A 14,459-nucleotide genomic window follows, 5' to 3' on the forward strand; every position below is an offset into this window, starting at 1 on the left:
GGGCTAACAGATAGACTTCTACAGTGTGTATTTGCCTTTAAAGATATACTCATATAATATTACCCCTGGCACATTTTGAATGTGCAGTAATGTTTGCTCTTCCCCAAATCATAAAAATCAGCTCTAATCAGGGTAGGAATCGGTATCTCAACATGTAAGTGTCTCAATGTTAATCCTTGTGTACTGTTCAAAAGTTTGACCCTTTTGTTATATCCGCAGCTGTTTTTGCCCCATTGGCTTCCATTATAATAAAATGTATTGATTGCAAAGCCATGGCAGCATATAGTCATGCATTTCTGATTGTTGGTGGTTTTCACTATTGGAATGAGATAAAATGTACTTTTGAAATCCTTCCACTTGCTAAAACAGAGAAAATTGTGAGCAAATTAAGACTCAAAATCATGGTAGAGTGGATGAAAACATCTCCAACAGAACACAGGGGTTAAGGAGAATTTGTGAACAAACCTTCATCAGCAGAAAGAACCAAAAGGCCAGACTAACCTTTGCTGAGGAGCATGTTGTGCCAGCGGGCTTCCACGTGAATTACAGTGTATGAATTTTTCAAGGAGCACGGTTTCAGCTAAAAATAACTGGAGTGTACTACTGAAGAAATATAGTGACCTACAGTACAACACTTCTTGTAGGAAAACTATCAGTTGCTTTAACCAACATCATGTACTGACATATCACGCTACCTGACAAAAGTCTTGTCGTCGATCCCAGTTGTAAGAGCAACAAATAATAACTTGACTTCTAGTTGATCATATGGAAAAGTGGCAGAAGGTAGATTTATCTGCTGAACTGCATCCCAATCATCACAAATACTGCAGAAGACCTACTGGAATCCGCATGGACCCAATATTCTCACAGAAATCAGTCAAGTTTGGTGAAGGAAAAATCATGATTTGGGGTTACATTGAGTATGTGGAGTGCGAGAGATATGCAGAGTGGATGGAAACATCAACAGCCTGAGGTATTAAGACATTTGTGCTGCCCATTACATTACAAACTACAGCAGAAGGCAAATTCTTCAGCAGGATAGCGCTCCTCATACTTTAGCCTCCACATCAAAGTTCCTGAAAGCAAAGGTCAAGGTGCTCCAGGATTGGCCAGCCCAGTCACCTGAAATGAACATTATTGAGCATGTCTGGGGTAAGATGAAGGAGGAGGCATTGAAGATGAATCCACATAATCTTGATGAACTCTGGGAGTCCTGCAGGAACGCCTTCTTTGCCATTCCTGATGACTTTATTAATAAGTGATTTGAGTCCTTGCAGTCCTCCAAGCTCATGGGAGCCATACACAATATTAAATCTTTTTCCACTGCAGCATGACTTTTTTTTTCCACTGCATGATGATTTTTTTTAATTATCAGGATCCCCATTAGCCACTACCAAGGTAGTGGCTATTCTTCCTGGGGTCCATCGAACATAACACAAAATTACATTAATACACAACAACAAAGACTAATAAAAACATTAAAATACAAAATTCATACATAACATCCAAATCAACAATCCACTTAATATTGTTCCATTAAATATTTTTTAAATGATTTTTTAAACCTCATTTTACTTGTTACAATGCATGTAATGTCTGATGGCAATTCATTCCATAGTTTCATTCCTCTATACATCACAGTACGTTGCTTTGCATTAGTTTTTGAAATGGGAAGCAAAAACTTTACATTCTATACTGTACATTATTTCTGTTAAGTGACAAGACGTGTCTAAGCAAAGTCAGATCTCAAATCATTCAAAATAAAGGCATGATCATATTTTATTTTGGTAAAATAAGCATATAGAGGCCTTTGCCTTTCATTTAAGCCACTTCTGATACAAAATGATCAACTAGAAGTCCAGTTATTATTTGTTGTTCCTAAAACTTGGATAGGCGACAAGACTTTTGTCAGGTAATGTACTTATGACCACTATTTTAGATGACTGTTCCACATTAAAGAGATCAGAATGATCATATAAAAGCATTAGTGAATGTACCTTCCCCCAGGGGCCAGAGATCCACTCAACACAGGCCTGAGAGCTGCACTCCTGTCGGTCTTCGGGTCGAGGAGAGCCCTCACACTCACTACTAGGCAAAACCTTCACACTTCCAGAAGCTTCCACCTGCTGACAGGAGACCCGCCTCTCTCTGAAGCCCCGCCCACAGGAGCTGGAACACCTCGACCACACTGTTGACACCCAGCTGAGCACATACAGAGAGGAGAAATCATTTAGTTGGGAGTTTTCAGTATTGCATGATGTATCCAGATTTCCTTCTTTATATATATATATATATATATATATATATATATATATATATATATATATATATATATATATATATATATATATATATATATATATATATATACACACAGTTGAAGTCAGAATTATTAGCCCCCCTGAATTATTCGCCCCTGTTTATTTTTCCCCGTTTTCTGTTTAACGAGGATAAAAAATTTTCAGCACATTTCTAAACACAATAGTTTTAATAACTCATCTCTAATAACTGATTTATTTTATCTTTGACATGATGACAGTAAATAATATTTTACTTGATATTTTTCAAGACACTTCTATACAGCTTAAAGTGACATTTAAAGGCTTAACTAGGTTAATTAGGTTAATTAGACAGGTTAGGGTATTTAGGCAAGTTATTGTATAATGATGGTTTGTTCTGGAGACTATCGAAAAAAATAAAAAATAGCATAAAGGGACTAATAATTTTGTACATAAAATGGTACTTAAAAAATTAAAACTCCTTTTATTCTAGCCAAAATAAAACAAACAAGACTTTCTCCAGTAGGAAAAACATTATCAGACATACTGTGAAAATTGACTTGCTCTGTTAAACATCGTTTGGGAAACATTAAAAAGGAGAAAAAATTCAAAGGGGGGCAAATAATTCTGATTTCAACTGTATATAATAATAATATTTTCAAAAGAGCATTGCAGTGAGTGTATTCTAAATTGCAATGCATTCCGCTTGACCTTCCAGAGTAACCTGATGAGCCTTAAGTCATGATTTAACATATACATAAGTAAATATATATATATATATATATATATATATATATATATATATATATATATATATATATATATATATATATATATAAACTTAATAATAATTAAATAATTAAATTACTATAAACCTGCAACATCATAAGGTCATGAAGAATCAATGTACAACCCTAAATTAGAAAAAGTTGAGACAGTATGGAAATTAAAAGAAAATTAAAAGAAAAAGAAGGTAGAGATTTCAAAATTTACTTTGACTTGTATTTCATTGCAGACAACACAACAACCATTATTTCATTTGTTCCTCTCGATTTGTATTTGTATTTAATTAAATTTTATTTAAAAAAATGCATATATTTTAATTTCAGTTCTTGCAACACATTTCGAAAAAGCTTTGTAATGTTGTTGCCATTCCTTTTCACAACACTTCAAAGACGTTTATGGACTGAAGACACCAAGTGATGAAGTGTTTCATGTGTAATTTTGTCCCATTTTCCTGCAAACTCTTAAGGCGGGCATACAGAGTTTTACACTTCAAAATGCACCACACATTTTCTATTGGAGAAAGGTCGTGTCAGGGTTCTGCCACTCTGATCTTGTAAATTCTTGTTTTGGTGGCAGATCTTTGACACTACTCATGTCTGGTCCTGTTTCTGTCTCTGTGTGCGCGCGCCGTCGTGGGTGTACGCAGAGTGTGCGCGCTCCTGCTTGACGTGGCCGCGTGCGCGCTCTGCGTCCCTCAGACGCGTGCGCTCTTGTACTCGTGTTTGTGTTTTCGTCTGTCAGCAGCATGGTGTTTCATTCCCAGCGTCTCAGTCTTGTTGGTTTCGGTTTTGGTCGGCGCTGGGATGAAGCATGCATGCTGCATATGTGAGCGCATGGTGAGTTTTCATTCATCGTGTGCTCGTGTCTTGCGTCTCTTGTCAAAGCACGTGGCTCGGTGTTTACATTGTGGTCACGTGCTTTTGTCGTGTGCTTCAGTGTTGTGTTTGTTGTCATGAACATGCGGTTAATGAGTTCTCTCATTGGCTGCATGTTCTTGTTGTGTTATGTGAGCGCATGGCTTGTATTGGCTCTCTGTGTCATGCGCTCTCCCGTCTATTGTCTTGTCCCACCCTCCTTGTTAACCCATTATTAGTTAATTGTGTTCACCTGTTTGTGTGTTAATCTTCTACAGTTTATATACCCCTTACTTTTGCTGTCCTGTGTCAGTTCGTCATCACATTTCGTCGTTTGAAGTCTAGTCCTGTTGTGTTTCCAGTCCTCATCCTTGCCAGTCTGCCCAGTCCTGTTTGTATGTGTATGTATTTGTTTTGTTAATGTTTTCCCCCTCGGGGTAGTTTATTTTGCATTTTATTTTATTTTTATTATTTAATAAAATCCCATTTCCCTGCATTTGAGTCCTCGCTCCTTTTTCCCCATTTCCCATCACCAACCCTGACAGTACGAACTGACCAAAAAGAGGACTCAGCGGAAATGGGACTATTTCTGCGCCCAGCTTGCTCCCAGCAAGAAGGACCCATCGACCAACCCCCAGCCAGAGGACTGTCTCACAGGCAGAACCATCGCCCCTTTGGCATCTACGCCGAAGATCTTCTTGAGGCAGTCCGGGGGCTTGGGTTCAGTGAGACCACCCTCATCCACATCTTTCTGGCTGGATTGGATGAGCCATTCGATTGGGAGGAGCTGGGTGATATCAGGACATGGACGTTTTGGGAGGTGGTGGACTATTCCTGTCTGAGGATGGAGAGGGAGATCCTGGAGGGGGAATGGACCCCTCTCACCACCAGCACCAGCACCATCTCCTGGTCCATGTCCAGCCCCCAAGGGTTAACCCGCACCCAAAAGCGGAGGCGGAAGAGAAAGGCCTCTTCTGCGAGGGTTGCTCCAGCCCCTGAGCGCCCTCCAGTGTCGGCTCCAGCCCCTGAGCGCCCTCCAGTGTCGGCTCCAGCCCCTGAGCGCCCTCCAGTGTCGGCTCCAGCCCCTGAGCGCCCTCCAGTGTCGGCTCCAGCCCCTGAGCGCCCTCCAGTGTCGGCTCCAGCCCCTGAGCGCCCTCCAGTGTCGGCTCCAGCCCCTGAGCGCCCTCCAGTGTCGGCTCCAGCCCCTGAGCGCCCTCCAGTGTCGGCTCCAGCCCCTGAGCGCCCTCCAGTGTCGGCTCCAGCCCCTGAGCGCCCTCCAGTGTCGGCTCCAGCCCCTGAGCGCCCTCCAGTGTCGGCTCCAGCCCCTGAGCGCCCTCCAGTGTCGGCTCCAGCCCCTGAGCGCCCTCCAGTGTCGGCTCCAGCCCCTGAGCGCCCTCCAGTGTCGGCTCCAGCCCCTGAGCGCCCTCCAGTGTCGGCTCCAGCCCCTGAGCGCCCTCCAGTGTCGGCTCCAGCCCCTGAGCGCCCTCCAGTGTCGGCTCCAGCCCCTGAGCGCCCTCCAGTGTCGGCTCCAGCCCCTGAGCGCCCTCCAGTGTCGGCTCCAGCCCCTGAGCGCCCTCCAGTGTCGGCTCCAGCCCCTGAGCGCCCTCCAGTGTCGGCTCCAGCCCCTGAGCGCCCTCCAGTGTCGGCTCCAGCCCCTGAGCGCCCTCCAGTGTCGGCTCCAGCCCCTGAGCGCCCTCCAGTGTCGGCTCCAGCCCCTGAGCGCCCTCCAGTGTCGGCTCCAGCCCCTGAGCGCCCTCCAGTGTCGGCTCCAGCCCCTGAGCGCCCTCCAGTGTCGGCTCCAGCCCCTGAGCGCCCTCCAGTGTCGGCTCCAGCCCCTGAGCGCCCTCCAGTGTCGGCTCCAGCCCCTGAGCGCCCTCCAGTGTCGGCTCCAGCCCCTGAGCGCCCTCCAGTGTCGGCTCCAGCCCCTGAGCGCCCTCCAGTGTCGGCTCCAGCCCCTGAGCGCCCTCCAGTGTCGGCTCCAGCCCCTGAGCGCCCTCCAGTGTCGGCTCCAGCCCCTGAGCGCCCTCCAGTGTCGGCTCCAGCCCCTGAGCGCCCTCCAGTGTCGGCTCCAGCCCCTGAGCGCCCTCCAGTGTCGGCTCCAGCCCCTGAGCGCCCTCCAGTGTCGGCTCCAGCCCCTGAGCGCCCTCCAGTGTCGGCTCCAGCCCCTGAGCGCCCTCCAGTGTCGGCTCCAGCCCCTGAGCGCCCTCCAGTGTCGGCTCCAGCCCCTGAGCGCCCTCCAGTGTCGGCTCCAGCCCCTGAGCGCCCTCCAGTGTCGGCTCCAGCCCCTGAGCGCCCTCCAGTGTCGGCTCCAGCCCCTGAGCGCCCTCCAGTGTCGGCTCCAGCCCCTGAGCGCCCTCCAGTGTCGGCTCCAGCCCCTGAGCGCCCTCCAGTGTCGGCTCCAGCCCCTGAGCGCCCTCCAGTGTCGGCTCCAGCCCCTGAGCGCCGCTCAGTGCCGGTCCCAGTCCGGCTCCTTGCCCTGCCGGCACCACCCAGACGTCTTTCCCTGCCGGCCCCAGCCCGGCTCCTTGCCCTGCCGGCACCTCCCAGACGTCTTGCCCAGCCGGCCCCAGCCCGGCTCCTTGCCCTGCCGGCACCACCCAGACGTCTTTCCCTGCCGGCACCACCCAGACGTCTAGCCCTGCCGGCCCCAGCCCGGCTCTTTTCCCTGCCGGCACCTACCAGACGTTTAGCCCTGCCGGCCCCAGCCCGGCTCCTTGCCCTGCCGGCACCACCCAGACGTCTTTCCCTGCCGGCACCACCCAGACGTCTAGCCCTGCCGGCCCCAGCCCGGCTCCTTTCCCTGCCGGCACCTACCAGACGTCTTGCCCTGCCGGCCCCAGCCCGGCTCCTTGCCCTGCCGGCACCACCCAGACGTCTTTCCCTGCCGGCACCACCCAGACGTCTAGCCCTGCCGTCCCCAGCCCGGCTCCTTTCCCTGCCGGCACCTACCAGACGTCTAGCCCTGCCGGTCCCAGCCCGGCTCCTTGCCCTGCCGGCCCCCCACAGACCTCTGGTCTTGTTTCCCCTCATAGACACTCCCTGGGTCGTCCCTCCTGCCCCTCCCTGGTGTTCCTTTCCTCCACCCTGGACGGACCCTCCGGCTCCACCCTGGTTCCCTGCTAGGGCTCTCGACCCGCTGGACCCACCCTGGACAGTTCCTCCGGTCCCACCCTGGACTGATCCTCCCTTGTCTTGCCCTCCCATCCCTCCCTTGTTTGTCGTGTTGGGTCTGACTTGGCTCCCCTCCCTCCCCCCCTTCATGTCTTGCCTGTTCACCTCCCTGTCTTGTGTTTGTTGATGTTGCCTGTTTTGTTGTCTTGTGGTGTTTCTTGTCTGTCTTGTACCTTGTTGGATGTTCCCTTTAGGGACGCCAGGTGGCGTCCCTTTTGGGGGGGGGGGTAGTGTCAGGGTTCTGCCACTCTGATCTTGTAAATTCTTGTTTTGGTGGCAGATCTTTGACACTACTCATGTCTGGTCCTGTTTCTGTCTCTGTGTGCGCGCGCCGTCGTGGGTGTACGCAGAGTGTGCGCGCTCCTGCTTGACGTGGCCGCGTGCGCGCTCTGCGTCCCTCAGACGCGTGCGCTCTTGTACTCGTGTTTGTGTTTTCGTCTGTCAGCAGCATGGTGTTTCATTCCCAGCGTCTCAGTCTTGTTGGTTTCGGTTTTGGTCGGCGCTGGGATGAAGCATGCATGCTGCATATGTGAGCGCATGGTGAGTTTTCATTCATCGTGTGCTCGTGTCTTGCGTCTCTTGTCAAAGCACGTGGCTCGGTGTTTACATTGTGGTCACGTGCTTTTGTCGTGTGCTTCAGTGTTGTGTTTGTTGTCATGAACATGCGGTTAATGAGTTCTCTCATTGGCTGCATGTTCTTGTTGTGTTATGTGAGCGCATGGCTTGTATTGTCTCTCTGTGTCATGCGCTCTCCCGTCTATTGTCTTGTCCCACCCTCCTTGTTAACCCATTATTAGTTAATTGTGTTCACCTGTTTGTGTGTTAATCTTCTACAGTTTATATACCCCTCACTTTTGCTGTCCTGTGTCAGTTCGTCATCACATTTCGTCGTTTGAAGTCTAGTCCTGTTGTGTTTCCAGTCCTCATCCTTGCCAGTCTGCCCAGTCCTGTTTGTATGTGTATGTATTTGTTTTGTTAATGTTTTCCCCCTCGGGGTAGTTTATTTTGCATTTTATTTTATTTTTATTATTTAATAAAATCCCATTTCCCTGCATTTGAGTCCTCGCTCCTTTTTCCCCATTTCCCATCACCAACCCTGACAGGTCGGGACTGCAGGCAGTCCAGTCAAGTACCTGTAGCCTCTTCCCCTGCAGCCAGGACTTTGTAATGCTGTGCAGAATGTGGTTTTGCATTGCCTTGTTGAAATATGCATAAGCGTCCCAGGAAAAGAAGGCAGCATACTGTGCTCCAAAATCTCTATGTACTTCCCAGCATTAATGGTGCCATCACAGAAATGCAAGTTACCTTTGCCAAAGGTTTGCCAAGGTAATCCTAAGCCCATGTGGTGATATCACTTATTTGAATGACTATTATTATATTGTTATGTTGCGGTATAGTATTGCTGTAATGGTTACAGGTCTACAATCTTCGTTTGTGTTTAACAGAAGAAAGACGCTCATAAAGGTTTTGAATCCAGTAAAGGCTGAATAAATGATCCTTTAAATTCAGAAAAAAATAACAATCAATTTAGATTTGTTTTAAAGTCCGCATGAACTAGAAGCTGTGATTGTTTTTTATTTTTTATTTATTTTTTTTGGTATTGTGATGCAGTTCCTTAAGAAACAGAATATTAAATTAAAAGACAGTGGGTGTGGCTTGTTTTTTTCTACAGCGAGCTGATTGGATGTAAAGTAGGTGTTTCATTCAGAAAGATGGGGTAAAAGGTTTGGGGAAAGTTACTACAACCTAACAGACCCCTCCTGGGGTCCTTCTTCGTACGTGGATTACTCAATTAGCTGGATTTGGATGTTGGCGAGGCGACGCAGTGGCGTAGTAGGTAGTGCTGTCGCCTCACAGCAAGAAGGTTGCTGGGTCGATCCTTGGCTCAGTTGGTGTTTCTGTGTGGAGTTTGCATGTTCTCCCTGCTTTCGCGTGGGTTTCCTCCGGGTGCTCCGGTTTCCCCCACAGTCCAAAGACATGCGGTACAGGTGAATTGGGTAGACTAAATTGTCTGTAGTGTATGAGTGTGTTTGTGGATGATTCCCAGAGATGGGTTGCGGCTGGAAGGGCATCCTCTGCATAAAAATGTGCTGGATAAGTTGGCGGTACATTCCGCTGTGGCGACCCCAGATTAATAAAGGGACTAAGCCGACAAGAAAATGAATGAATGAATGAATGGATATTGACGATTTGACACGATCCAGGATCATTTCATTCTTCAAAACTCATCTGAGACTTCTTGTCATAGTAACAGTTTTGGTAGCTCAAATCTGTGTAGGACCAGGCTCATTTCATATAAACAGGATTAGATCGGGTCAGTTCAAGCAAAGATAATACTGAAAGTATGTGCCGAAATGCTGATATTCTGGGTGCTCCGGTTTCCCCCACAGTCCAAAGACATGCAGTACCGGTTAATTGGGTAGGCTAAATTGTCTGTAGTGTATGAGTGTGTGTGTGAATCTTTCCCAGAGATGGGTACCGGCTGGAAGGGCATCCACTGCGTAAAAACTTGCTGGATAGGATGGCAGTTCATTCAGCTGTGGCGACCCCAGATTATTAAAGGGACTAAGCCAAAAAGAAAATGAATTAATGATGATAATTAATGCAGTCAAGCACTGCATTAATTATTTTGATTACTAATATGCCAGTGACTAACACCTTTACCGATATCAAATTTAAAAAAATTTATACAGTTATTCCTTACGCCGATTAAAAAAGCTTGAGGGGGCATAGGCTACTATTATAAAGAAAATGTTTCCTAAATGTTGAACTAAATACATTAATATGCATTGAAATACATGATGAATACTCTTGACACATGAAAGTGGAAAGCCTGTCGCTCACAACAAATGTGGAAAATTATTGCGTGTCATATTTAACAAACCATTTACTGCTAATTTTGGCCGTCAGCCAATCGATGCGTTGCTGATCATGATTTCGAGGATCGATAGATCTGTCCTTCACAACACACGCAGCGATCTCAGATCAGTTTATCCAGACATTTTAATCTGATTTGCGAACTTGTTTGAAGAACCAAATTAGCGAGAGATCACTTATCAAGATTAAAAGTTCCAGGATCTGCCAAATAATCTTAGATCATTTAAGCGAGGGACGAAGAACAGACCCCTGCTTACCATTTCTGTTCGTTGTCAGTCTGACAGAAGGAGAGGTGTGGTTAAGACTGTTAACCACGCCCAATACCTCAAACAGATGTAATTCGAGAAATTAACTCAAAACAAACAGGAAGTGCATTTTCAGAGTTCAATGAAGGATTACAAGGGCAAACAGATGTTTTGTTTTCCTTAATGACATGCACAGATGATTTGTTCACCACAAAACTAGCAATGCGAGGTAATAAATTTAATATGGTTAGTTTTGATTTCATATGTACTTTAAACACATGCTAACTAACCCCAAGAACATCAAGCCAACACTGGAGATCCGCCATTCCAAACTGACAAGAAAATACATCCCTACACATTTTCCGCAGTGTTTCTAACTGGCGATATGAGCTGCTGGACATATTTGCTTCTTGAAAAAGCACAGCTTGTGCCCGAGTCACCAGGGAGCTGGGAGCCTCTGCGGGGCATTCGGGGTTGTGTTCGAGCGAAAGAAGCAGTAACAAAGACACGCTTTGTGAGAGGATCTCCCGCTGATGGCTCTGAACTGACGCTAAGCGCTTTTACAGAGCCATATGATTCATGTGCGAGCCCAGACGCATGGCAATAATCAGATGATGTTTTTGGCATGGACGTATAGAAGTCGGAGAGCGTTCGTGTGCACTATCTGTCCTGTGTTTTTTTTTTTTTTCTCGGTGAAACCCTGAAACCCTCAATCAATCAGCTCACGATATAAAACGTGGACTATGCTAATGAGTCAGGCACGGAATATTTTCCATTTAAGGAGCAAGAGTGTAGCGTATTTTCCCTCGCAGGTTAAAAGGAGTGCGTTTAACAAGACACAACTTTCTTCATGTTTAATTCAACGTGTTCCTTGTCATTTCTTTGACATTCACTCACAATAATGCTGCTTGCTGTTAGCTCAACCTACTTATTTAAAGGTCACACGAAATCAAAATCAAGATCTTTTAGATGTTAGTATCATTATTATTGTTTTTTTGGATATCTATAAGCTTGTGTGCTCCAAAAGAGTAACAAAACTGGCGTTTAGAAGATATAAAACAGATATAAACATGTAAAGCTTGTAGTTTGTCACTTTTGCCCAAATTAGGGGTGGGCTATTAATTTTTCTAAGGGGCCACATTCTGGGCTCTGGGGTGGGTTTAGAGGGCCGTTAAACTCTATTGCTTAAAAACTAATCAATTTTACACAAAGTATTTTAAAGACCAGCATAACAATATCAACTTCATGCCACAGGGTTATTTGTTTACTTTCATTGCTTCACCTTAATTTTTTTAATTAATTAATTAGTGAATGTATTAATTAATTCATTTATTCATTTAATAATTCATTTATTTAAAGATTTTATTTATTTATTCATTCAATCATTCATTTATTTAAATTTTCATTCATTCATTCATTCATTCATTCATTCATTCATTCATTCATTCATTTATTTATTTATTTATTTATTTATTCATTCATTCATTCATTTAAACATTCAATTAATTATTCATTTATTCATTCATTCAAACATTCATTTATTTAAACGTTTATTTATTTATTTATTCATTAATTTATTCATTCATTCATACACTCATTTGTTTATTTATACATTTAATCATTTATTCATCCATTCATTTATTTATTCATTCATTCATTCATTCATTCATTCATTCATTCATTCATTCATTTGATTATTCATTCATTCATTCATTCATTCATTCATTCATTCATTCATTCATTCAAACATTCATTTTATTAAACGTTTATTTATTAATTTATTCATTCATTCATACACTCATTTATTTATTTATACATTTAATCATTTATTCATCCATTCATTTATTTATTCATTCATTCATTTATTCATTAATAGATTCATTTAATTATTCATTCATTTAATCATTCTTTCATTCAAACATTCATTTATTTAAACGTTTATTAATTCATTCATTCATTCATTCATACACTCATTTATATATTTATTTATACATTTAATCACTTATTCATCCATTCATTTATTTATTCATTAATTAATTTATTCATTAATAAATTCATTTAATCATTCATTCATTCTTTTAATCATTCATTCAATTATTTTTTTAATCATTCATTTATTGATTCAATTATTTATTTAATCATTCAATTATTTATTTATCTATTCATTCATTCAATCATATTTTCATTCATTCATTAATCTTTTATTTATTCAATCATTCATTCAATCATAATTTTTTTCTATTTTTTATACATAATTTTTCATCTGTTTATTTATTTATATATTTTTTCATTTATTTATCCATTTATGTATTTATTTATTCATTCATTCATTTAATCATTTATTTATTTAATCATTAATTTATTCATTCATACATTTATTAATTTATTTTTATTTATTTATAATTTTTAGGTCAATATGAGGTGGATATGTGATGTAATGATCATCACTGGGAGAGGATCTCTATCTGGATTTGTTAAATCGTTAATTTAAGCTAGTCTACCTTTATTACTGTGTAAGTCTATACTGAGTGTGAAGCTGCCTGGTTGGTTCCTGTCACATGACTCGTGATTCGCTCGCAGCTCTAAAATGTTTTGAATTTTTCAACTCACTGCACCAAGAAAACGTGAGCGTGACATACCACATGTGCATCCCTTCCTATTTGCGCGCTGAACCTGCGCGTCTCCATTTAAAAAACTAAACTGAGCATGCAAAAGATGCTATATGTAAAAGTCCCCATTTCTTGACTCGCAATATCAGACCTGCGCATTGCAAGGCCCTGTTTGTGGTTCATTCATTTATTTTATTTTCAGCTTAGTCTCTTTATTAATCAGGGGCACCACAGCGGAATGAACCGCTGTGGTCTTATCCAGAAAGTTTTTACACAGCGGATGCCCTTTAAGCTGCAACCCATCACTGGGAAACACCCATACACTCATTCACACACATACACTATGGACAATTTAGCCTACCCAATTCTCCTGTACTGCATTTTTTTGGACTGTGGGGGAAACCAGAGCACCCAGAGGAAACCCACGTGAACGCGGGGAGAACATGTAAACTCCACACTGAAATGCCAACTGACCTGAGGTTTGAACCAGCGACCTTCTTGCTGTGAGGCAACAGCACTACCTACAGTACTGCGTCACCGCATCACGTACTTCACGTAAGGCGATCAAAGAAGTTTAGCGGGACGTAAAATGCCCAGGTCTGGCCTAAAGAGATCAACAGTTTTATTCTCGTCACCTCGTACTTCAGTTTTTCCATTACATCATAACCAATGCAAAACTCAATTGTTTTATGTTCAATCCACACTTAAATTTTTAAAAACGAATAAGTTAACTTAACTCCTTCATGTTGTCCCAACACAAATCAATTGTGTGGAACCCAGATTTTTTTACAGTGTTATTTGTGAAATATAGTAACGATTTCTAAACATTTTATTTATTTATTTTTTACGGCGGCCGACAAACACTAAGATACAAACAGAAAAACACAAACAAATTGAGAAAACATTTTTGTCAGTTTGACAACATATGCACTCAATTTTAGAAACCTGCTGCAAATGACACAGATCACAATGGAAATGTCTTGTGGGGACCCCAAAAAGAAACAAACACAGCTACTTCCTATTTAAAGTGACCCATGTTGTCGGAGACTTAAAATAATATTTAATTTATCATTAATTATGGAATTAATTTGAATATTAGGGCTACAAAACAACAAGCATCTGTACAACCCTGATGATAAAATAAGTCAAAAACTCTCCAACAATATTGCTGACTATAAACAGGAAATAATAACACCTATTCAGTCATTTTCTTCGCAGTTTAGTCCCTTTATTAATCCGGGGTCGCCACAGCGGAATGAACCACCAACTTATCCAGCATGTTTTTACGCAGTGGATGCCCTTCCAGCCGCAACCCATCTCTGGGAAAGAAAAAATAATGATAATTAATTAAATTAATAAATGGCACGTTTCTGGACACCCAAGGTCGCCTTATAACAAACATACATTCATTAATTTTCTTTGGCTTAGTCTCTTTATTCATCAGGGATCACCACAGGGGAATAAACTGCCAACTATTTTGGCATATGTTTTACTCAGCAGATGCCCTTGCAGCCACAACCAAGTACTAGGAAACACTCTCACATTCAAACACCATGGCCAATTTAGTTTATTCAATTCCCCTAAAGTGCATGTCTTTGGACTGTGAAAGAAACCGGAGCACTTGGAGGAAACATATGC

At 43.2% G+C, this 14,459-nt stretch overlaps 2 protein-coding genes across 2 annotated transcripts in view; one reads left to right on the forward strand and one right to left on the reverse strand.

Annotated features, from left to right (window-relative positions):
- The window catches only part of adamtsl3 (ADAMTS like 3), a 403,073-nt gene that overhangs the window by 10,040 nt on the left and 378,574 nt on the right, over positions 1–14,459 (reverse strand). Inside the window, exon 28 of the mRNA XM_087260149.1 lies at positions 1,998–2,202. Within this exon, the coding sequence (XP_087116275.1) occupies positions 1,998–2,202 (205 nt within the window). The remainder of the gene's footprint in view (positions 1–1,997; positions 2,203–14,459) is intronic.
- Positions 3,184–8,142, forward strand: LOC147843049 (uncharacterized). Its single transcript, XM_087260099.1, has 3 exons — positions 3,184–3,207; positions 5,722–6,414; positions 6,467–8,142. The coding sequence occupies exons 1-3, from the start codon at positions 3,184–3,186 to the stop codon at positions 7,040–7,042; spliced, it is 1,293 nt and encodes a 430-aa protein (XP_087116225.1). The 3' UTR covers positions 7,043–8,142.

The sequence above is a fragment of the Danio rerio genome, chromosome 7 (assembly GCF_052040795.2).
Source record: "Danio rerio strain M-AB ecotype USA chromosome 7, GRCz13ab, whole genome shotgun sequence".
NCBI lineage: Eukaryota > Metazoa > Chordata > Actinopteri > Cypriniformes > Danionidae > Danio > Danio rerio.